The sequence below is a fragment of the Saccoglossus kowalevskii genome, chromosome 6, assembly GCF_978046115.1.
Source record: "Saccoglossus kowalevskii chromosome 6, keSacKowa6.1, whole genome shotgun sequence".
Classification (NCBI taxonomy): Eukaryota; Metazoa; Hemichordata; class Enteropneusta; family Harrimaniidae; genus Saccoglossus; species Saccoglossus kowalevskii.
This window is the reverse complement of record NC_140646.1, coordinates 28,769,658-28,796,968: the sequence shown is the minus strand read 5'-3', so window position 1 is coordinate 28,796,968 and position 27,311 is coordinate 28,769,658. Positions and strand designations below refer to the sequence as shown.

The following is a 27,311-nucleotide window of genomic DNA, read 5'->3' as shown; positions in this document are numbered from 1 at the left end:
GCTGAGAGTATTGAAGACACATTAAAAATTAATTCAAAATTACTTGTAAATGAGATATTGATAGAAAAGCTGAAAACTAATTATGTACATCAGGTAACTAATATGAACAGAACAGAACAGAACAGAACAAAAAAATTATGAATTATTATGCTAATTAGAGAATCAATATGAACAAATTTTAACCCAAAATTAATCAGGCCTGTCTATTGTCCTAGAGCATTTATGTACCAAATTTTATTCAAATGTGATGATCAGTAATTGAGATATCAGTGTTAATTAATTATGTTAATTAGGAGATTAATAAGCATAAATATTTACCAAAAACTAATTGGGTTTCTGCATAGTTCTCTTTAAAAGTTTCATTAAAATCCAATTTGTGGTTCTTTATATATCAGTGGAACATTATGCAAATTAGGTAATTAATATCCAATTAAGGTAGCGAGAAGGTTTTGTGACGTTTTTAAATAAAACATTCTCTGTCTGTTGTCTCGTTCAGAACAGTAATTTAGGTTATATATATCAAAAGACTAAGTATAGAGGTGCAAGTTCGCACAAACTGGACAGACATTGTTTACATAATTATCACGTGACATAAAAAATGGCGAACCTTGTAAAAATGACTAAGTACGCGATTGCCAGAGCACACTGCGGAATTTCCTGGTGAAATTTAAGTTATGCATTGTCCGTAATCAAGTCCATTGAAATGCGTCTCCGATAATCAAAAGACCTATTATTCCGATTTCTATGCAGGTTTGTTTTTTTGTCCCCAAATTATTTCATACTTGGCACCTTTAACAGACTATTATTCTGTGACAAAGCATTTTCTTTAAAAACCCAGACATATTTCGCACCATCATTATCTTTTGAACGATAACTGCGAGTTTGAATGTTCTAGTCCGAACGCACTTGATTTGGCGGCGGTCCCAATGAGTCGTTCTCGATCAAAACTTCAACTCGAGAAAAACGCGAAAAACAGTTTTGGTTAATAAAACACTGTAGATTTGCTGCATTATTATAAATATACACTAAAAATGGCCAAACATATTACCCATTGATATCATAGAACTCATAAAGAGTGTCAGATAATGAATAATTTCAAGCTCGAGCGTGAAAAATGAAGAAAACTGCTGGCATTTGAGTCCGTACTCCAGGAACGTTCGGGTTTTCCATTGTTATGCAAACGAACAACGAGGGATAATCCTCTGACAAACATTACTGTCCCACTGTACACGCTGACAGTTTACAAACAAGCTAATCCTTCAAGTGTCTCAGATAAGACATCTAATAAAACGGTTTTCATGGTGAAACAAAATGGCCGATGTTTGAAAAAAAATTGCTGTGTCAGAGTGCGACACTGAGTGGCAGATTTTTCTTTGCCTCGTCTGTCAACGCTTTCTTTCTTTTCTTCGCCATTGCGTTAGAAAAAAAATGTATTAGTAAAATAGAATATTGACTTGGAAAATAAAACGATTTAAAAGAAAGTTGTGCAAAGTTACAGTACTCCTTTCGCACAACCTCCCGCCCGCTTCCGCTTTCCAATCATCTTTTTCTCTCGCTTTTGCGACCGCTTGTTGAATTCAACAGGACAATTTCCGCTTTTTTTCGACCGCGCAAACCCCGAAATATCACCGCCCACCTGCTCGCTCGCGCGCATTTAAAATTCGGACTAACAGAATAATTTCCGAGGTTCACATTGTCCTTTAATTGTCCTTCTGGTTTTTATAGATGTTGAGCAGCTGACAAAAGTTCAAATACTTTTTTTTAACTGTATATAATTATATGCACGCAATCTGACCCTTTGACCTCGATTTGGCGTGGACTGAATATTTTATTTTAAACAATATTCTGACGTGAAATACAAAATGTATTTCAACACAAGTACGACATGGTTGTCTAGGGTTTCTTTCCTGATTGTTGAGTCTTCGCAATGTGTTTTGTATAATTATTGTTGTTTTCCCCCCGATGCTGAAGGACCGTAAAGCTAAATGGCAGTTACATGCATGGGCTGAGTGAAAGAAAATATTTCTAAGCCTAAAATAAAACCTAATATTACACCTCTTTGTGTATTTGTTAATTTTACATATGTTTGCCATTTCTTACCTTGAAATAAAAAAAATAAAAATTCGAAGAGCATCCGGGAAAATATTAATAATCATCCTTATCAATCGCTTGCTTTATTTTATTCGAATCCATGAAATTCACGATTTTTTTTTTACAACTTTTTGTTGGCAACTTCCGCACTAAAAAAAATTGAAAATGTGGGTGTGGTTATTTTGCAAAGTCCTGTTGATAATACGGACAAATATGGTTCTGTGACCCAGTTCGTGCTCCGATCAGGTGACTCTCAGCCAATCAAGGATGTTGTAACAAAGCATATTTGACGCTAATTGAAGGGTCGTCGTACAATCCAATCACCGGCGTCGATTCACATAGTTGTTTGTGCTGTGACAGGCTTCAAAATTATTCGCTGAAAAATTTGACCTTAGTTCAAAGAGAAAATACTAGGCTAAGATACATTAGAGCTCACGCGAATCAGTTTTCTCTCCAAGTTGTGAAATAAAGTAAACCAGAGTAGCGTCGATGATTTTCAGCCCTGAAGGACATTGAATTGTTCATCGACTGGCCACCAAATAGTTATGGCTATAACTAAATTTGACACGTTTTTCTTTTAAGCCCAATAAATTATTCATACATGTCAAGCTCTTTTCGATTTTTTCAGGGCATGTGGCCGTTTTTAGTCGAAAATATTTTTTGTGGGAACACTTTTGCGGTACGTATACAGTATAGACCGAGCTCATTCAATGATCGTGACTTAATTTTAAAAATTGAATGTCAAATTTTACCAGACGTGGACCGATGTGGATTCGATATCGTTATTTTTGGAATTAATCACTAACATTTCCTCGTTTCTCTGCTCTGTCAAAAGGAGTTACCGAGGCTTTTTTCACGTAACTGTCTCATTAAAATAAAAATATTACATCTAGAACAAGCACCCAAAACACGTAACAAGAGGTTCCAGTTCAGTTGCTTTCACGATACAAGTGTAATACAGCTATTAGATTTGAAGTGTCGTTCAGAATGTAATAATAGTTAATACTAGTTGTATGTTCACACTTCACTATCAAAACCACCATTTCGACCACCCATGTGCCAGTTTTCAGTGTTTGGGCGAGCGGTCAATGTTTTCAATAAGCGAGCGAGCGAAAAAAAAACGCGATTAAAATGCGGTCGGTTTCCGGTCGGACAAGACCGCGTGGTCGGAAATTAAGCGATAAGCGGTCGATGTAAAAGCGGAAGGTTGGGCGAAATGAGTACTGTATGACCATGATTCTCCGACGAAGTCTCGACTGACAATAATGCTGACAATGGACGTTAGATAAACACGCATTGTTTGCAACTGGAAGCTTATCACCCGTTATATCAGAATCGTCAACAACAGAGTATACAGATAAGATTTTATCATTTAATTCCTTCCAAAGATAAACACTATGCACATATCCACGAAACAGCAGTTGTAGTCTTTTCTGCTAGTGTTTTAAAACACTAATTTGAGCAACGTTATTTCGCAATTTCGATCTTTTGTAAACCTGGGCTGATGTATCAAGGTCTAAAGTAACCGTATTATCAATTTTTGAAAAATCAAGAAAAAAGTGAAAATTTCCCTTCTCGCTACCTTAAAACTAATTAGGTCTCTGCATAATCCTAGAAGATCTATGTAGCAAGTCTCATTGAAATATGATGATTACTACTTGATATATCAAAAGCTGAAAATTAATTAATTATGCAAATTAGATAATTAATATGTACTCATATTACCCTAAAAACTATCAGGTTTGTGCAGTGTCCTATGACATCTATGTACCAAGTGTCATTGAAATGTGATGATTACTACTTGAAATATCAAAAGCTGAAAATTAATTAATTATGCAAATTAGCTAATTAATATATACTGATATTAGCCTAAAACTATCAGGTCTGTGCAGTGTCCTATGATGTCTATGTACCAAATTTCATTGAAATGTGATGATTACTACTTGAAATATCAAAAGCTGAAAATTAATTAATTATGCAAATTAGGTAATTAATATGTACTCATATTACCTTAAAAACTATAAGGTCTGTGCAGTGTCCTATGACATCTATGTACCAAGTTTCATTGAAATGTGATGATTACTACTTGAAATATCAAAAGCTGAAAATTAATTAATTATGCTAATTAGGTAATTAATATCTACTGATATTACCCAAAAAACTATCAGGTCTGTGCAGTGTCCTATGACATCTATGTACCAAGTTTCATTGAAATGTGATGATTACTACTTGAAATATCAAAAGCTGAAAATTAATTAATTATGCTAATTAGTTAATTAATATCTACTGATATTACCCAAAAAACTATCAGGTCTGTGCAGTGTCCTATGACATATATGTACCAAATTTCATTGAAATGTGATGATTACTACTTGAAATATCAAAAGCTGAAATATAATTAATTATGCTAATTAGGTAATTAATATGTACTCGTATTACCCTAAAAACTATCAGGTCTGTGCAGTGTCCTATGACATCTATGTACCAAGTGTCATTGAAATGTGATGATTAGTACTTGAAATATCAAAAGCTGAAAATTAATTAATTATGCAAATTAGCTAATTAATATGTACTCATATTACCTTAAAAACTATCAGGTCTGTGCAGTGTCCTATGACATCTATGTACCAAGTTTCATTGAAATGTGACAATTACTACTTGAAATATCAAAAGCTGAAAATTAATTAATTATGCTAATTAGGTAATTAATATCTACTGATATTACCCTAAAAACTTTCAGGTTTGTGCAGTGTCCTATGACATCTATGTACCAAGTTTTATTGAAATGTGATGATTAGTACTTGAGATATCAGTGGAAAAGCCGAAAATTGATTAATCATTATGCAAATTAGGTAATTAATATTGCACAGATTTGTACCCAAAACTAATCAAATCTGCGCATTAGTTTGGAGCATCTGTGTGCCAAGTTTCATCAAAATCCAATGAATGGTTCTTTAGATATCAGTGGAACAGTCATGAAACAGCCAAAAATCAGCTAATTATCATGCAAATTAGGTAATTAATATGCATGGATTTTTACCAAAACCTAATCAAATCTGCGCATTGGTCCAGAGCATCTATGCACCAAGTTTCATCAAAAACTGATGTATGGTTCTTGAGATATCAGTGGAACAGACGGACACACATACACACACACATACACACATACACACATACAGACAAACAAACTAACTGCAAAGACTCCCTTTTTGTGCTTCGCACACGGGAGTCAAAAAGTAACTAGCAGCCTCTCGGCTGAGATAGCTTCGCTATTAGCAATGCACATTTCAATTAAAGAACAGAAGATATCATTAGAAAATGAACAATATGCATAGTATCAATGCAATGGGACTTGCTGTTTCCAACAAGAATTCAAAAATATCATTTTTTCACCATAAATAATTGTGGTTTTTAAAAAGAAGAAAATATCACTTTTTACCAAAAATAACAAAAATATTCACCAAAATTAGGGAATTAAAGATATCATTACAAAATGAACAAATCTGAGAGAGGTCCACATGTAGTACCTATATCTGTGATATCAAAGCAATTGGACTTGCGGTTTTTAACAAGAAGTAGAAAATATCACTTTTTACTAAAAATGACAAAAATATTCACCAAAATTAGAAAATTAAAGATATCATTACAAAATGAACAAATCTGAGAGAGGTCCACATGTAGTACCTATATATGTATTATCAAAGCAATTGAACTATTGGTTTTTAACAAGAAGCCGAAAATATCACTTTTTACCAAAAATGACAAAAATATTCACAAAAATTAGAGAATTGAAGATATGATCATGAAATGAACAAATCTGAGAGAGGTCTACCCAAGGTACATATACACCAAGTATCAAAGCATTCAGGCTTGTAGTTTTCAAGAAGAAGTCGAAAATGTAAAACATTGACATGGACGACAATCACTCATATGATAAGCTTCGCTCGACAAAGTCGACAGTGGAGCTAAAAAGTGGTCGATGGACAACGGACATTCACTCATATGATAAGCTCCGCTTGACAAAGTCGACAGCGGAGCTAAAAAGTTGATGCGGACAACGAAGCCGACAGACAATTACTCATATCATAAGCTCGGCTCAACAAAGTCAACAGCGGAGCTAAAAATGGCAAATAGCGATTGACTGAAGAAGGAAGTTGAATATTCAAACGGTCATCACCGCGGCTCTCCGTGGTACACCGGGGAGAGCTGCGGACTGCTTATAATTAGGGGTCTCTACTGCGGTGGCCACTAAGAACCGGTTGCAACCTCAGTCGTAGAAAAGGTGTGAAATACATACTTAACATTTTCCTTTGTGATTCCACGAGTCTTTGTTTCAAATACTAAGCATATGGTAATATTGTCAGCCCAAGTATTTTATTAATATAAAAATCCATAAGTCCAATGCTGTATACGAATTGTTATTGTGTAAAACAATGGTATATGTTGTATTTTATGCATGTACTTATCACCAAAAGTTTAAGATCGGTAAACACGAAATGGACCAACTGAAATGTCTCCTGTGTTTCACGTGCGACATAAATATTAAACAAGCAGCCTATCGGCTGAGATAGCTCCGCTGTTAGCAATGCACATTTCAATTAAAGAACTGAAGACATCATTAGAAAATGAACAATATGTATAGTATCAAAGCAATCGGACTTACAGTTTTTAACAAGAAGTCGAAAATATCACTTTCTACCAAAAATGACAAAAATATTCACCAAAATTAGAGAATTGAAGATATCATCACGAAATGAACAAATCTGAGAAAGGTCTACATGTAGTATCTAAATATGTAATATCAAAGCAATTGAACTATTGGTTTTTAACAAGAAGTCGAAAATATCACTTTTTACCAAAAATTACAAAAATATTCACCAAAATTAGAGAATTGAAGACATCATCACAAAATGAACAAATCTGAGAGAGGTCCACATGTAGTACCTATATATGTAATATCAAAGCAATCGGACTTGTGGTTTTTAACAAGAAATCAAAAATATCACTTTTTACCAAAAATTACAAAAATATTCACCAAAATTAGAGAATTGAAGATATCATCACGAAATGAACAAATCTGAGAGAGGTTCACATGTAGTACCTATATATGTAATATCAAAGCAATTGCACTTGCGGTTTTTAACAAGAAGTCGAAAATATCACTTTTTACCAAAAATGACAAAAATATTCACCAAAATTAGAGAATTGAAGATATCAACATGAAATGAACAAACCTAAGAGAGGTCTACCCAAGGTACATATACATCAAGTATCAATGCATTCAGGCTTGTAGTTTTCAAGAAGAAGTCGAAAAAGTAAAACATTGACACGGACGACGACGGACAATCACTCATATGATAAGCTCCGCTCGACAAAGTCGACAGCGGAGCTAAAAAAAAACAGAGTTAAGCGATCATGTATGTTCTATAAATCTAACCTTGCACACATAATCTTGTATTGACGTGTTTTTTTTGGTCAAAAACGATGGTGCCTTTCAGTTACAAATGTAACTCTTCGCGTTCATGGTATTTGTGAGAGTTTACAGATTTTAAGTAACAATATCGTTTTGCGTTAAACTGGGTGGCCCGAATTTAAATGTCAGTGCATGAACTCATTGAGATCATTGCCCATTGCCACACGTAATTCAAACACGTGGTTATTAGAGTTCAATCAAAATGTACGCGAATAATGCGATCAAAGTGCGCTGTGAGTTTATTATAGAAACATTTAACATTACCGGTACGCATGATATTGTATGGTTAATATTACATATTCACTTTATTTCGAATAAAATAATTCACCGATAAATCACAAGTATTTAAAATATTTTCTCGACTTTCGTTAGACACCTGACTCCGGGACCTGACTATCTTTTTCAATGATTTAAAGGCACCCATATTTATATTTGTTTAATAATTACGAATGCAACGCATTATCAAGTCGGTACTATTGAAATATTCACAGACCCAGTAGCCCGGGTTTGTGTCCCAACAATAATAAAAATAACTTAGTTTGCGTAATTATTATAAAAGCAATACATTGCAAAGTTGAAATATTTAGAGCCCGTGAAATACTGTAAACATATTTGCGTTGTCAGAAAAGCAGCACACTATGTAAACGATGTTGAAATATTCAAAGCCAATACAGAGTTGGATACAAGTTGTGTTATTACAGTACCGCCGGATATAATAAAAATTTTACTAGATCGACGGCGGACCAAGAAAGAAAAAGGTTCCTAAGGTAACGCGCCAGTTCAGTGCGCGACTAGGGGTCAAACTTTGGTCAACACACACTTGAGGTCAGCATCGCTGCGTAGCAAGTTTCGCAAAGTACTTGAAGTTCAATTGCGTCCCAATATGATGTCAACAATCACCCAATTGTCGCAGCGCATGTTGTACCAAGTCCATGATACACCCAGTTTCGACTTTGGCTTGCTTTTCCTTCTTAGTGCATGATCTTGTTCACGTAAAATGCGACCTCTCACCAATGTATTAAAACACTTTGAATTTATACTTATGCGTGATTATATTTGGTCTACACGAAACATTAATCTTTCTAAACATTTTCTGAGACCATGCATGATATATATTCACAAAATAATGCGATCATATTTTATATGTTGATCTCTACGTCTTTCTGGATTGTTTTGTGATTTTATTCCAAGGCTCAGGCAAATAAAATAATGTCAACTATTATGCTTTTGGCTCAGCCAAATTGGTTTAATTTTTCATTAGAACTTTGTGATCCTTTTAAGTTCCCAGTTCATTAATTGTCTTGACAATAAGTGTGAATTGCTGTGCAAGCCTACGGCAGACGTCAGCCGGCGTCATGGAATCTATGTATAAATTTGCATAAAATGCGGTCGAGCAGCCGCCGCCACCACCACCGCGGTAATGACCGCGTTGCACTGCCCGTTTTATTCCAACTGCATCATCAAAGACACGTTTAAAATGTACAATGTATTTCAAAACACGTACAGATCAAAAAGAAAAGCAAAAGATTAAATTACCTGTTCTATAACAAAGAAAGCAAATTCCAGTCTTTGTCTCTGCAACATGGGAACTACGTGCCTCAATAATATTGGTAAATGTTCATATCTATCTCTAAATGGAACAATTATGCCAACCTGCAGTATTAAGTAAAGAATAGAGTTAGTATAAAATAATATTGACAAATTGTGTATAGTCATCTGGCATTCTTTACAGCACTCTTTTTCATGAAATATACGTATATCAGAGAAGACTGTAGAATGTATTCATCTGTGATGTTCAGACACAATCCTTGATGGATTTAGACAATGTGAGTACCTTAGATCAATCCAAAAATCATTTGTTAGTCTGTGTAGTATGAACATACCAATAGATATGTTTTTTATACACTCCACACTAACATTAAAACTCGGGGAGTATGCCTGCAAGACTAAATCCGCTAAAATTAAATCGAATGAATAGTCCCCTTTCTGTAATCCTTGTTGCTGGCAATGTACTATTATAATGGGCAGAGTATATTTGGTTCGATTGCTAAAAAGTGCAACCAAAAATCAGTACGTAGAAACATACTCAGTTTAAAAACAAGTTTTAACCAGTTTCCAAAATAGTTTGTAAACAGCAAAGAGCAATACATGCATGTATCTCTCAATATATTTTATGTTCAGAAACAGAGAACAACAGACAGACGACAATCACCTATATGAACAGCCCTGCTCTGTCATCTATGAGAACAGCGGAGCTAAAAAGGACAACCAGCAATTCACAGAATGTTTTTTTTTTCTTACCTTCCATTTTGGCTTACAATCTTTTGGAACCCAATGGCCACCAGGTAAATAAGTATAACTATCAATATCTAAGCTAAGTCCAAAACCATAGACTGCGTCAGCATAATTATTAAGCACCATTGATGACTGTAATCTTTTATTAGCAAGAGAAACCATTTGATGTACTGCATATCCATTCTCTGATGTCTGAAACATTCTAGATTCAACTTGACTCATTGTTATCTCAGACATATTTACCTCTAATCGACCTTCTGTCAAAAAAAATATACCGGTATATATGTTATCTGGCATAGATTAAAGATTTAGGTTTAACTCTTTTTTAGCTCGTCTCTATTGTCTCAATTTTCATTTAATATTATCTATCTCCCTTTTTTTTGTTCAAAACAATATCTGTTTACTACCAGTAGTCACTTTTGTTTCAACAATGTCCATTTACTAGAAAAGTACATGTATACTAGTTTTGTTGTTCTCAGCCTGTTTAAAACAACAATCCTTCTCTCAGATGAACCAAGTTGACAATACAATTTTCTCCTCCTTTAAAAATTTGACATTTTTTGAGCAGTAACATCCTGGATTTGAACCACCAATTTCCAGATAGATGAGTTGTGTGGATGCACAGTCACTGAATGAGCTGAGTATGTGATTTGTGGATGTTGCAGCATATAGTTCACTATAATTTGTACATGAATGAAATGAGATATGTAGCACACATATGGTAAGCAACACCCAACCCACAATGGGACTGCAGAAAAAGCACCAACAACTTTTGTTTAAAGTACAGCATTTGTACAGAAGAAAGTTAACTACAGTTACTGTAGCATAAGAAGAAAACTGAGAATCAAACAAGCAGCCTGTCGGCTGAGACAGCTCCGCTGTTAGCAATGCACATTTCAATTAAAGAACTGAAGATATCATTAGAAAATGAACAATATGTATAGTATCAAAGCAAAGGACCTTGTTGTTTTCAACAAAAATTCAAAAATATCACTTTTCACCAAAAATGACAAAAATAATCATCAAAATTAAGTAATTGAAGATATCACCACGAAATTAACAAGGTCCAAATGTAATACCTATATATGTAATTAAAAGCAGTCAGACTTGCGGTTTTTAACAAGAAGTCGAAAATCTCACTTTTTACCAAAAATGACAAAAATATTCACCAAAATTAAAGATATCATTACAAAATGAACAAGCAGCCTATCGGCTGAGATAGCTCCGCTGTTAGAAATGCACATTTCAATTAAAGAACTGAAGACATCATCAGAAAATGAACAATATGTATAGTATCAAAGCAATCAGACTTACAGTTTTTAACAAGAAGTCGAAAATATCACTTTCTACCAAAAATGACTAAAATATTCACCAAAATTAGAGAATTGAAGATATCATCACGAAATGAACAAATCTGAGAAAGGTCTACATGTAGTATCTATATATGTAATATCAAAGCAATTGAACTTTTGGTTTTTAACAAGAAGTCGAAAATATCACTTTTTACCAAATATGACAAAAATATTCACCAAAATTATAGAATCCAAGATATCATCACGAAATGAACAAATCTGAGAAAGGTCTACATGTAGTATCTAAATATGTAATATCAAAGCAATTGAACTATTGGTTTTTAACAAGAAGTCAAAAATATCACTTTTTACCAAAAATTACAAAAATATTCACGAAAATTAGAGAATTGAAGACATCATCACAAAATGAACAAATCTGAAAGAGGTCCACATGTAGTACCTATATATGTACAGTTGCAGTCATGCTGCAATCTGCCATTCCATACTAACATCATGCAGCTATGCTGCACCAACCAACATGTTTTCAGTCTTATTCTAGTTTGTATTTTAGTTTAGAAACTGTAAGCCAGCTAGTTTACACCTGCTTTGTTCTACATTTTGGGGGCGGCACCAGGGACCATCTTATCAGTCTGTTATGCATTGTCTCACTTTTGTGTACGATGGTCTTGTGGTGTGCCCCCCCTATTTGCCAAATAAATTATTGGTTCATGTACATGCTCTTGTGTTTGTGTCATAAATAATATCAAAGCAATCAGACTTGTGGTTTTTAACAAGAAGTCGAAAATATCACTTTTTACCAAAAATTACAAAAATATTCACCAAAATTAGAGAATTGAAGATATCATCACAAAATGAACAAATCTGAGAGAGGTCCACATGTAGTACCTATATATGTAGTATCAAAGCAATTGGACTTGCGGTTTTTAACAAGAAGTCGAAAATATCACTTTTTACCAAAAATGATAAAAATATTCACCAAAATTAGAGAATTAAAGATATCATTACAAAATGAACAATTCTGAGAGAGGTTCACATGTAGTACCTATATATGTAATATCAAAGCAATCAGACTTGTGGTTTTTAACAAGAAGTCGAAAATATCACTTTTTACCGAAAATTACAAAAATATTCACCAAAATTAGAGAATTGAAGATATCATCACAAAATGAACAAATCTGAGAGAGGTTCACATGTAGTACCTATATATGTAGTATCAAAGCAATTGGACTTGCGGTTTTTAACAAGAAGTCGAAAATATCACTTTTTACCAAAAATGATAAAAATATTCACCAAAATTAGAGAATTAAAGATATCATTACAAAATGAACAATTCTGAGAGAGGTCCACATGTAGTACCTATATATGTAATATCAAAGCAATCGGACTTACAGTTTTTAACAAGAAGTCGAAAATATCACTTTCTACCAAAAATGACTAAAATATTCACCAAAATTAGAGAATTGAAGATATCAACATGGAATGAACAAACCTAAGAGAGGTCTACCCAAGGTACATATACACCAAGTATCAAAGCATTCAGGCTTGTAGTTTTCAAGAAGAAGTCGAAAAAGTAAAACATTGACACGGACGACGACGGACGACGACGACGGACGACGACGGACAATCACTCATATGATAAGCTCCGCTCGACAAAGTCGACAGCGGAGCTAACAAATCTGAGAGAGGTCCACATGTAGTACCTATGTATGTAATATCAAAGCAATTGGACTTGCGGTTTTCAACAAGAAGTTGAAAATATCACTTTTTACCAAAAATGACAAAAATATTTACCAAAATTAGAGAATTGAAGATATCATTACAAAATGAACAAATCTGAGAGAGGTCCACATGTAGTACCTATATATGTAATATCAAAGCAATTGAACTTGCGGTTTTTAACAAGAAGTCGAAAATATCACTTTTTACTAAAAATGACAAAAATATTCACCAAAATTAGAGAACTAAAGATATCATTACAAAATGAACAAATCTGAGAGAGGTCTACCCAAGGTACATAATACACCAAGTATCAAAGCATTCAGGCTTGTAGTTTTCAAGAAGAAGTCAAAAAAGTAAAACATTGACACGGACGACGACGCCGGACAATCACTCATATGATAAGCTCCGCTCGACAAAGTCTACAGTGGAGCTAAAAACGAATGTACATGTTTGTCAAGGCCACACTAATTTTCCTTGTGCCTATACATGCACATACAATTTTACTTTTTCTAGAAGACAGACTTCCCGAGCAGTCTCAACTTGATTTTGGGAGATTACATTTTGACTCAGGATCCCTACAAAACTCGTCCTGTTTATAGAGAGCACACTGATAAAAGAATCAACAAGCAGCCTATCGGCTGAGATAGCTCCGCTGTTAGCAATGCACATTTCAATTAAAGAAGTGAAGACATCATTAGAAAATGAACAATATGAATAGTATCAAAGCAATCGGACTTACAGTTTTTAACAAGAAGTCGAAAATATCACTTTTTACCAAAAATTACAAAAATATTCACCAAAATAAATTAATTAGAGAATTGAAGATATCATCACAAAACGAACAAATCTGAGAGAGGTCCACATGTAGTACCTATATATGTAGTATCAAAGCAATTGGACTTGCGGTTTTTAACAAGAAGTCGAAAATATCACTTTTTACCAAAAATGACAAAAATATTCACCAAAATTAAAGAATTAAAGATATCATTACAAAATTAACAAATCTGAGAGAGGTCCACATGTAGTACCTATAGATGTAATATCAAAGCAATTGCACTTGCGGTTTTTAACAAGAAGTCGAAAATATAGTTTTTACCAAAAATGACAAAATTATTCACCAAAATTAGAGAATTAAAGATGAAATGAACAAACCTAAGAGAGGTCTACCCAAGGTACATATACACCAAGTATCAAAGCATTTAGGCTTGTAGTTTTCAAGAAGAAGTCGAAAAAGTAAAACATTGACACGGACGACGACGACGACGACGACGACGGACAATCACTCATATGATAAGCTCCGCTCGACAAAGTCGACAGCGGAGCTAAAAACTCACTGCCAATATTTCTAATGCAGCAATTAAATGTGCAGTAATGATATGGTAACCAGTAATTTCAGGTTGATACATGTCAATACTAATAACAGCATCTAATTACTATACCTAAATCTGGAAGCCTTGTTTCTGGACACAGATCTGAACTGTTCAACTGGATGGGTGGACTAATTGGTTCCCATGTTCCAGATTCTGATAAGAAAAGGTCCCCTGTATATGTGAGATAAGAACCATTGCGCCGTGCTAAAGAATTTGCCTCGTGTACATTCGCTTCTAAAACTGCAGTTTTCCAATGTCGTAGCTTCTCTCCAAAATTTTCACTCAGGGAGATGGATGAAAATATCCAGGCATTTGCTGAAATAAAATGTATGCAGAAAAAAACAAACAACATTTTAATACTGTAAACCACATTTTGATAAGAATTTTTTGCATTTTGATGATTTTGTGGCATTCACAAAGACAAAATTTTGTGAATATAACACTGTGTCATACATAGAACCCCAACAAATTTTCACCGCTACAAAATTACATGATATTTAGGGACTTGCAAAAATTTTTCTTTTATGAAATTATGTCATTTTACAATATTTTGCAATATTTGTGTCAAGAAATCTCTAGTTTGCTAGACAATTGATTCATGATTTAAACGTTAAGAAACTTTCTTTCCAATTATTCAGTTTGCATCAAACTGTGTTGATCAAAACAGCTCATCATTTCACATCGGCAGTGTGTGTTTCAGTTTCACACTCACACAAGTATAAAACAGCAACTAGACATGAATGTACCAAATGCATTACCAATAACTGTGTCATTGTCACTGCAATTATAAAATATTACTACCAGGTACCCAGATAAACAGTTAATAACTGATATGAATAATAGTGTCTGTAATATAATAGATTATACTAGTATTTTCAGACATTTGAAATTAGTGCCCTTGAATTTTAATTAAACAAATAAAAAGGTATTATAACCTGCTCTAGATTTATTCTAAGTGGCCAGCTGGCAATATCAATTGCATGCATGGAGAGAACACATAAACTGAAACAGAGCACAAAATATCATTTGGTAATTTGAAAGCCAAATTTTTTTAATCACTCGTTAAGATGATCACAGATAATAAAAGATGAACTGACTGTTACAAAAACAAAATTCCATTCACAAAACTATAAAGTTCAGAGTAATCTAGTTTTTATACATTCATGTGGCAATAGTTATCCATGCCTGTAGACAGGCAGGCAATAAATGATATCAGTAAAAATAGCTGCTCTTGGATATCTTTTATTAAAATATATGCTCTGATTTATGCAAAATTACTTTTAGATGAAGACTCATTATCAGATATATTAATATAAGAGATAGTTTTATTTAATTATTGTATCACAAAATATCATGCTTTATTTAAAGCAAAATAACCCAAATCACATGTCATGCAATTTTCCAAGCTGTTGCTATACCAGACCGACAGCTGTGATTTAACATCAGTATAATGGTAATTCCATATTTTACTGATGCGACCCTACATAAACCTTAGTCATGACCAATTTCTATGAAATAAATATACCAATACAATCAAATTTAATTGTCCTCTACCTGCAAATTAAATTATTATTTATTATATTAACATTAATGGCACTCGATGCATCAAAATGGCAAAAATACCTGATTTTGATGAAAATTGCTTGAATCAAATTGCAAAAAACAAAATGCATACATATTTCAAGATTAGATGTGATCAGCCAAGGCTTGTCACATACCCATGTCACTCCGTATAAATTCCCTATTTTCGGACTGTATATGAACAGGAACTACGGTAATTAAAATTACCATAAGCCACAGCAACACCAATAAATTGACACAAAGTAATAATTTATAAATTATGATATGTGCTTAAATAAAAGCATGTCATGTGGGTATAATCATAGAGGTCTAAGATCTACAGTATAACAACAAGTCATCTGAAGATGACACAGCCCCCACTTGTCAGATGTGATTATAGTTGACTATGGATTATAAAGTTTGAATGTATATGTATAAAATCGAGTAGGAAGATTAAGTTGAAAATCAAAAGTTTGTTACTCAAAGTTAACAGTTAATTTATCTCTAATAAATTTGGTAAAATTCAAAATTCATTAAATATGCAAATGAGCTTGTTAATTTAAATTGAAACTCAATATTGCATATTGGTCTGATATGGACAATTAGTTCACAAGATATTCAAATTAATAATTCAATATGGAAATGAGCTCATTAATTGATTCCTTGAAAAAATAAATCAATGTGCATCTGCACTCTGTACCAAGTCTAAGCACAATCGGTCCAGGCATCCCCGAGAAATGATGATGGACAGACCCAAAAAACTGGATTTTACAGGATTTGACATTAAAATGGCTCGAGATAGCCATATTTTATCAAATCAGGAAATAAATCCATGTGAATATGCAAACCTCCTCACTGTGTCTTTGTACCTAGTATCATTGAAATCAGTCAAGGCATCTCTGAGAAATATCAATGGACAGACAAAAGCCATGATTAACAATCAAAATGGCTGCCAGTCGGCCATATTTGATTGTTTCAAAAAAGTAAAACAACGTACATCTGTATGGGCAGTCCAACAAAATCAGTCAAGCCATCTCCAAGAAATGACGATGGACATACAAGGACTGGATTTGACTGAATTTTGGCATTAAAAATGGCCGTCAGAACACATGTATAGTTGACCACTATGTTTTTGTACTAAGTTTCCAAAAAATCGGCCCAGTCATTTCCAAGAAATCATTCCGAACAGACTGACAAAGGCAAAACTACAAGCCCCCTCCCGGACTTTGTCCAGGTGGGGGCTAATAAACTGACCTGAAACAAGCAATCATCAGAAGTCTTATCATAGGTACATATTCAATGACAAAAATCAAAAAAACAGATAATTGAAATAACTACCAGTATGACATATTTCCATTAATAATTTTAATTCAAACTAGGACATCTGTGATCTATGCATTTGTCATTATGGATAAAATTGGTGATTGCATTTATTAAATATTTATTCAATTTTTAGTATTCAATCCACTACGGTGGTCCACATAGACAATCGATTTGATACATGAAAATTGATCTGTTAATTGAAAAAAAAAATTGGTCAGCTACTTGAAATTTGTTCCACTACTTGATAATCAGTTGGCTACTTGAAAAAAAAAATGGGTCTGCTACTTGAAAATAAGCAGCCTCTCGACTGAAATAGTCCCGCTGTTAGTAATGCACATTTCAATTAAAGAACTGAAGATATCATTAGAAAATGAATAAATATGAGAGAGGTCTACCTGAGGTACCTATATGTTTAGTATCGAAACAATCAGACTTGCTCGAAGTCGAAAATATCACTTTTTACCAAAAATACCAAAAAAATATTCATTAAAATTAGAGATTTGAAAATATCATCACAAAATGAACAAATCTAAGAGCAGTTTGCCCAAGGTAAATATGCAAGGTACATTATAAGGATCAAAATAATAAGGCTTGTGGTTTTCAAGAAAAGGTTGAAAAAGTTGACGCGGATGACAGACGCTCGACAAAGTCGACAGCGGAGCGAACAAAATTGGCACCAGTTAATCATTAATGTTTTAATCTCAAAAAAGATACGACTTGCAAGTTTGAATGAAATTGCCCTGTACAGCTCTGATGAGCTGTCCTGGAAACATACACATATAGATCAGAATTTAGCAATTTTGAGGTCCAAAATGGCTACCAATCAGCTATATTTGATGAAATGGTAATGAAAATACACTCAAGTTTGATATGTCAAATTCTGAGAAATGGCTTCGAATGGATGAACGAACATATGGTAGAAGCCAACTTATTAATGCAAATAACCATAATTCATTCATTCATTTGTCAATTTGTCCTCTCGGGCAATATAAGGATATTGACTTGGGGGTCACTAGCCTAAGTTTCAAGAAAATTATGGTTGTACATTTGTATTTTAGTTGATAGGAGCCATTTTGGCAGCATTATTACGCTTTTACCAAAGTATAAGAACTTTATGGTAAAAGCGGAAGAGATATAACGCTAGAGACATACCTGCAAGCTGAAAAAATTATGTATTGTGAATGTTAATGTATTTCAAATATCTAGGTTTAAAAAGTGTCGAAAAATAAAATTGTGTGCAACATTTTGTGCTATAGAATTGTTCTAAAAATACCAAATTTTAAATTAGGACAAGTTTCTCAAAATATGTCACTCCATCACACATGATATGGGATGCTCTGATATGGGAAGGGGTCCCAGTAAACTAGAAATCGGTGAAAAGCTTTGAAAGAACTTCAGCGAACTGAAGGTATTGGAGGCATGAAGTACAAATAAGGAATACTGTAGTTACTATATATTACAGTAAGCACATGTGCTTCTATTAGAGCAAATACACCATTTAAAAATATAACTGCAAGCATCAGGGTGGTTCCAAGTAGCTATGATTCAACTATTATAAATATTTAATGAAATAATGACCATATATGATGATTTTGGTCATATATCTTGTCAACAAAATTATAACACCAGTTGTATGACTCTAGCTCCATGCTATCTCCAACAGTACATAAGATATTATAGTAATGCATATTATTGAAGTCACATGACCATATAAGGTCATCTAAACATCAGTCATATCATATTGATCTCAATGAAAAACTAATCAGGTTTGCGCATCATCCCAGAGCATCTATTACCATGTTTCATTAAAATCTGTTGAATGGCACTTGAGAAACAAGTGAAAATGCTTTCAAACAACCAATAAGATCTGTGCATTATTCTGTGTATCAACTCAGACCACTAAAAAACAGACTCGCAACGTCTATTGTTTTAGGTGTGAATTGGGGATTACGCCAGTACGATGCGTACCACGGCAGACCTTGCTGGTAGTTTATTGACACAAGTCTACCCGAAGATTCCCGTACGTACTCGCATTTACCTGCTTCGTGTGTTTTCGTAATGTCATTCTAGTGCAGAAATCGCAGGTGCATACTTTCAGATCTAACCGGAAATGATATCTATGTGTTCTGACCTTTCCATCGTCGTCATTTCTGTCCAAATGGGTCAATTTTTGGGTGAGTTATGATGATATTTATGAATACATAATGAGCAAATGTATAGTAATATTTCTCGTTACTTTGACTTTTCCCAACATTTATCGAACTTTTTCTATAAAGATCAAATGGCGGTGTTGCCGTCGACAGTGTTCCTTTGTGTGGACAATTCGTAGTTATTGTGGACACTGCGTTTGAAAACTTTATATGCTCTCGCAACTAAGCGATTGAAGTCATTTAATATTCGGTAGGAAGCTAGTATGTTCATGGAGCATAAATTATAATTGTCTCTATTCCCTTTTTTTTTATAATTTCCCAGTCATAATCGTCATTGTCCCAATCAACAAATTCACTCAAAAAGAATGTTTCCCTTACACAGATGAAGCCATTTTCCTGGAGCACCGTGAAGCAGACACAACACTAGAAAAATGAATGAACTATGACCCAGCTAATACTACTTTCTGTGTACATCTCGCAGTATCTCGCGTGATTTGATGAAACAATAATGAATATCGCGTTATTACGTTATAGTCACGTTAGTTCAATCTGTTGTTTATTGTATTAAAAAATTAAGCCCAAAAACAAACGTGGCACACATCTGACCAAAGGAAAAGCCGCGTTGCTAGTCTGTTCTTTAGTGGTCTGAGGTATCAATGATTTATTGAAATGGTTCTTGAGAAACAATATGAGAAGGCTTAAAGTTGGTTTAATTAATAAGCAAATAAGGTCATTAATATGCACAGAATTTCAAACAAAAACTAATCAGGTCTGCGCAATATTCTAGGGCATCTATGTACCATGTGTCATTGAAATTTGATGATTAGTACCTGAAATATCAGCAGAAAAGCCAAAAATGTATTAACTATGCAAATTAGGTAAATAATATGCATGGATATTAACACAAAGTGTATCAGTTCTGTCCATTGTCCTATGACATCCATGTACCAAGTTTTATTGAAATGTGATAATTAGTACTTGAAATATCAGTGGAAATCTGAAAATTGTGAATAATCATTATGCAAATTAGGTAATTAATATGCATATTTACCCAAAAGTAATAAACTAATCAGGTCTCCTCATTGTCCCAGAGTATCTATGTACCAAGTTTCATCAAAATCCAATGATGGTTCTTTAGATAATGTATCAATGGAACAGCCAAGGAACAGCTAAAAAAAATTAGCTAATTATCATGCAAATTAGGCAATTAATATGCAATACATAATTAAACTAAAAACCTAATCAAATCTGCGCATTAGCTCAGAATAGATCTATGCAGTCTATTCTTCTAACTTAAAATTGTACCCCTTTTCAAGTGCAGAAATTTAAAATATATATATACTAAAATCATACTGTTTCCAAGTTTAGGTACATGAATTCATGAGATTTCTTTTTTCACACTTTATTTATATATTTTAAAATATTACGGTAGACCCTAACACGGTACACTCATTTACGCATCAAATAACTACTAGTAAATAACACCCCTTTTACACGTTTTGAGTACCATATTTTATTCAGAGACTTCCCCCTGGGACGTTTTGATGTGTTTGAACAATATAGAAAAAAATCCATAGATTTCTCATATTGTTGGTGAAAGAAGTTGAATATGACAAAATATATTACATTGTACTTTGTTTCAGAATGTCATAGAAAAACAATTTGATGGGAAATCATGAGCAAAAGAACACAAATGGTCCTCATGCCAAATCATCGGGAAAAAATGTGCAGCTAAATTAAAACAGCTGGTGTATTAATTTCATTATTAGAAAAATATGTTTTTATTTTGTTAACAACTGTAGTTAATTAGGAATGTGTAGTTTGAATAAACCAATGAGATTGCTAAACATGGTGGACAAAACATTGATGATCGCAAATGAATATTTTGAAGTTTCTCCACAATAGAAAGATGACAATGAATCAGCTGGAGAGTTATCCATTACAACCCAAAAAGTTGAATTTTTATTTTAAAAGGGCTTTATTTGATAAAATATAGCATACCATTGGACTAAGGTAAAAAATGCACAACAGTCTGAGTCATATATAAATAAACACTATGACCTTTACCCCCTCCCCCCCCCCCACCCCCGTCACTGTACATAAATAGAGGTTACAATACTTGAACTATGATAACACTGGATCCACCCAGTGTTTATATTATTTAGCCAAATAGTAAACTTATGTTGTTATATTAAAATGTTAATTATTAACCAAGCTGCTAATTGCCAAAATATCAGTTCATGTCCTCCAAAGTTCATTTTAATTTATTTTTTAACAACTTTCTTCAGAAGTAGCTAAAGCATTACTGATTTAGCTAAAATTGAAAGTTGCATCGCTAACAGGGGACACATTAGTAAATGTCCTGTGATATTTTATACTCACACACTTCCTATTTGACTTATCTTATCCTTTAAGAGTCATGTGAGTAACATGCAAACTTTCACTGAGGCCAGGGTTATTTCAACATCATCTCAACATACAGTTAATGACTACTGTAAATTGTGCTAATGATGATGGACATAAAAACCGCATAAAAAATAAAGTACTGAGAAATATTACCAATAAAATCCTATTTCATATAGAAAATAACTGAAGAATATTTTTTTTTAAATAACTATTGTTTATTGAGTACTGTTTTTCAAATGTCAATAAATAACTATTATTAATGATCATGCTATATTTTTTTTTTTTTTTTTTATTAGACGCATAAAATCCTTAGGAAAGGATAAAAAGGGTCTTACAGAAAGAAATTAAAAAAAAAACTACAATCTAAAAAATAAAACAAAAAATAAAAACTTTTCTAAAAAAAATAAAACAAGTCAAAAACAATAAAGACAATTTGCAGCCAATGGTGAATACAGAATATGGAATGAACACAAAATGTGGCCTAATACACTGATAGTTGTTGCTGTTTTGTTCCATAGCTGTTTTTTAAGAAGACAGCTAAGGCTGGTGCTAGAGTATGGTTTGCCATAATTAAAAATGAATTTATTCTGACTATTTTCTTTATCAAAATTTGGAATTTTTTTTTTTTGCAGTCAGGAATAATTTGTCCCTATGGCGACTGTAAGCTGGACATTTCATTAAAAAATGTTGCTCACATGTTCTTTTATCCAGCGGCACATTATTATGTCTGCCTTTCTCAATTTTAAGGTCATGGTTGCTTGTCCTGAATTTTGCAATTAACCTTCTAAGACCATGGTTCTGCATATTAATTAGGTAATTTTCAATTTTTAAATCTTGTTTGAAAAGTCTGTATGTTCTTAGTTTGTTTTTAGCCAAGGTTTGTTTTCTATTATCATTATGCATGTCTAAGATCCATTGGTTCTCAAATGATTTGTTTATTTTTTTATGAATAAAGTCTAAATGTTTCTTAATTATTTTTTCACTTGAGTTTACAATGGTGACAACATCTATATCTTGCATGAGGGTTTCTACACTTGTAAACCATTTACTTTTTACATTCTTATTTACTAAGTAGGCTTCTCTTAGTAATGTGTTATCAGAGTTTGTTACCCGGTTGAAATATTTAAGTTGTTGTTTCTTGATAAAACAGTCAATGGGGTACCTTCCTAGCTCACCATAAACAGCCATTTTTGGTGTGAATTTTGAGAGACCAAGAATGAACCGACAAAATGAAAGATGGACATCCTCAATTGCAGACTTAGTTGTAATGTCCTTGATAAACCAAGCCTGATAAGAATGACATCACATTCTAGGAATTTCCTATCTAAAACCTTGTGTAGAATAAGAAAACACAGCCCCAATGAGCTGAATTTTCCAGAAATATGTGGTTAAGTTGGTTTCTAACATTACTGAATGTTGAAACATCCATGTCCACTATTCCAGCATTATCTTAGTTTATAGTAACATGGCAAATGGATGGGCACTAAATGTAAACATTCTTTGTATTCAGTTCATTCATGGCCGTTCACAGCCACTGGTATTCAATGCATGCAAGATCATATTACAGACTTGTTGGGCGACAAGGACCAGCGAACACCTTATATACGATACCTCATTGCGTACTTGTTGATCGCATTAACTTGTGGATAATACACACGCGTGGTTTATTTACACCTCCATACAATTGTCTATCTTGAGTGCAACAAAGGGCATTCAATGGAAACGAGCGCTATGTATTGTAAATGGACAAATGAGAGGGCATACATACACGCCTACTAACTTGACTGGTAATATTTGAACTCGTGACAGCTACGGTACATGAAATGTGGTTTTATGTATTAAATATACGCGGCACCCGAAACTTTCTTTGTAACAACATCCAACAAAAAATGCAACACTGTGTTAGGAAAGTTGGGCATCGGGTACATCCGCCATGTTGGATTGTAGTAAATATACTACCAATAACAGAATGTAAAATTTGATTTTGTCTTGTTTTTGTTTCATGGTTACAAAAATGGCATCGTTATATTTCAAAGAAAAATGAGTTCTTTTCAAAGTATTATGCGATCGCAATGAAGTTATATCGAGTTCAATTGGGCAATAATACAATGCTAAAGGCTGCCAGTTATTATTTGAATTGATGTGGAGTGTCATGCAACACATGGTATATTTTGAATTAAGCCATAGGAGTGATTATCTCCCAACAATATAATTATAAAACGAAAATATGAGGATGGTAAGAGACTATGTATACATCATAGAAGACGGTCACCTACCTGCACTTGGGTCAGTATAAACCCAGTAACCCACCATGGAAACACACGATGCACAGGAGAGTAGCATGAAAATAGTAACAAAACATTTCCTCAAAACCAAGTCTTTCACCCTCCTGGTCCGAAACAAACCCATGACCCATCTAACTACCATGAACCGTATGTCATATTTGAAAAAAACTCCGCAATAACCCTGAGACGTCCGCCATTTTCCACTAGCCATAAACGTCCTTTTGTCTGCGCATGTCAAGTCCAGCCAACTTTATCTGTCCACGCCCAAGCGTTAAATCTTGTTTAGAGAATTTACTTTGCAAACATTAAAAATATTGAGCTCCGGGAATTGTAAGTAATTCATTAGATATTTCATTTCCACGAAGCATTGCGCGTAGAAAATATAACAACTAAAAATGTGTTTCAGCAGTAAATGAAATTGAAAAATGATCAGCGATTTTATATACCACATCCGCCAGTTGTTAATCCGCCATGTGCTGATAGGTACTAAGGGGTTGACCATTAGAAAGTCTGGGGAGCTTGTGGATTTAAAGAAAAATAACGTGGACAAAAAAAAAAAAAACGTAAAATAAAATTCTACAGGAAATATATATATACAACAGTTACAACAACATCGTCGTGTAAAAATGTAGCTCAAAACTGGGTGGAGATTTTTTTTTTTTTTTTTTTTGAACAGTAGTTCTACGCTACCCGTTAGTTTATAACGGTCAACCCCTGAGTTGCAGGTTTAGCGCCAATTACGGTCACATAAAAGTGAAGAAATACATCTTTTTAGAAATCGGGTTCAAACCTACCAAACTCAAATCAAATTTCGATTCATCTTTGTTATTGTGATTATTCTTTGTCTGAAATATAATACTGTGTTTTGCAGTAAATGTAGCTAACAAAGTATTCATCCAGCAATGTCAGTCCGCCGGTGTACCATAATCGGACACACACACGTATACTAAACGTGCCAGACAAATAACTGACTGCAGCTTGTGCAAGTACTACCATAATGTAAACATTAACTGAAATCAGCGCGGGCACCATGGCGACTAAAAAATAAGTCAACCGTATTTTAATCCATTCGTAGTGAATTATTCCAATAAATGTGGTCCAATTTAAGAAAGTTTGTAAGCTATAAAGGTGCAATGATTCCATAATTCTAGATGTTCCCCAAGATGGTTATAGGACAATTGCATCAATCACGAATAAAGAGCGGCTTCATGTAAAAAATGTATTTTACACGCGTTGTATACGTCGCTATGAGCCCCATATCGAACAGGACGACCACCGCCTTTTAATATTATACGAAACTATTACAAAAAGCTAAATGAACAAATATCGTGGAAAGACATTTGGTGTATGCTGGGATGCATACATCGTAATATCACAGGGAGCCCAGGAACTATAATCAACTGTAGTACGCAGTCTCTATGAGCGGGAGGGGGGGGGTTATAGTTCCTGGGCCTGTGGTAATATAGTGACTTGGGTCAAAACATGATTTACGCGATTGGTATGAATACTTCTGTGACTTACATAATGATAAAGCAGGATATTTACAATATTTACTTTGCGCAGATGTTATCTTATTTTCTGAGACTGTTATAAACTTACAGCAAAGAATACCCCAGAATTATTTTGGTGGCAGTGCGTGTTCGAATTTCATGTAAATAAACAATGTATTTTACACGCGTTGTATACGTCGCTATGAGTCCCATATCGAACAGGACGCGACACGACGACCACCGCCATTTAACATAGGTGTTTTTCACGACATGAGTTTGAAGTGGTTGGTTACTATGGTGTCATGTTGTCTACTTGAAATATAAGGTCCATAGCCTGTGGCAACAGCAGCGCAGGCAGATGATGTCCTAATGAAAATATAATTTGCATGTTGCTAACTTGTAATTGCTTTAACAATTCCAACTATTAGTATTTGTTATGGAGCTGAAGTACATGGTTACTATGATCAACAAAATGAGATGGTGTAGACGTGTAATATGGCTTCCTCAAAATATTACCAAAGAACAGCCAAAGAAGCCTGAGCAGTTATGGGTGAATGCAGTCGTTTACCGATCTTTGTTTTAACCCTCAGAAGATTCACACAAATTTGGCTCAAACTTTTAGAACTAACTTCACATCAACTTCCTCGAAATGCATACTGCGTATTCCGTTTAATATATTGATTTACTGGATAGGTACAAATAGATAACGCGGCGGCGGATTTCGATAAGCGTGACTTAACCGTTGACTGGCCCACAGGAAGTCGGAAGCAAAAACATTATTACGTCAGAATTTATGCTTCGAGTTCCCGACATGGAAAAGCAATATTTTAACAAAATCATGCGAACTCATAACTGTTTTAAAAGCTCACAAAAGTGCCCTCGCACGTCGACGAATGGAGAAGACGGGTTTAATGACCCTAAATAGAGGGTATACAATGGTTGTACAGAAAATGCTGTAGAAAACACTATCTACTGATTTGTCCTGTTTATGACAGAATTACATTTGGATATAATAGGATACAGAACATCCATACACTCATTAAATCATTGCAGTCATCAGATATAGCTACACTACTTCATATGTGCATTAAGACACACTATTGCATGCGAAAAGATTTCTATTTCTAATAACCAACTGTATCATATACCTGATACGAGCAACACAGCGATATTCGACATATAGACCCACATTGATAACAAAACTGTCACACATAACTTTGTTTTTCCACAAAAAAACGACTATCACCCTTAAAATCAAGCTGCTTAAAACTATTAAACAACTCACCTGTCAGTGAGTTTTTCATGAACAACAGGCAAATAATTACACGTACTCTACGCAGCGTGTGACAGCAAGCCAAGGCCTTGAAAATAATTAATAGGTTTGTTGAATCAGTTTAATATGGTATATATTAAGCAATGAATGTGTTTAATTCAAACTTGTCATACTACATATAACCACATGGAAAGACGTGTAGGTTTGCAACTATTATTTATTGTGCAGTGACATAAAACCAAGATGATATCTACTATGCTCCTCAAACTTTCGTCTGAATTCTTGCATGTGAGGATCATATATGCTCAATGTCAATAGGGATAGCTAGAGATAGTGTTGTTGTTGCACAATAATCGCTATCGGTGTGCCACTGAGATGCTACAGTGTCCAGGTGCTATCAACTTGAATGCAACGTTCAATAGCTAAAAAACAAGAATGGACTAGACGTATTTTATCAAATCATGAATCTAAATTGAAAACCTCAAATCTTGACTCCACTGTACTGCTTGCAGTCTGATGCGATAAAATACCAATGACGGAGGATTCTAATGAATATGTGTACC

The 27,311-nt window shown here is 34.0% G+C and overlaps 1 protein-coding gene across 1 annotated transcript in view; it reads right to left on the bottom strand.

The window, feature by feature from the left end:
- Positions 1–24,212, bottom strand: part of LOC102808999 (beta-1,4-galactosyltransferase 5-like) — a 39,720-nt gene extending 15,508 nt beyond the window's left edge. Inside the window, exons 1-4 of the mRNA XM_085500318.1 lie at positions 23,977–24,212; positions 14,331–14,576; positions 9,866–10,116; positions 9,101–9,217 (exon numbers count right to left, since the gene is read on the bottom strand). Coding sequence (XP_085356444.1) covers positions 9,101–9,217; positions 9,866–10,116; positions 14,331–14,576; positions 23,977–24,196 — 834 coding nt within the window. The 5' untranslated portion in view covers positions 24,197–24,212. The remainder of the gene's footprint in view (positions 1–9,100; positions 9,218–9,865; positions 10,117–14,330; positions 14,577–23,976) is intronic.
- Positions 24,213–27,311: the final 3,099 nt, after the last annotated feature.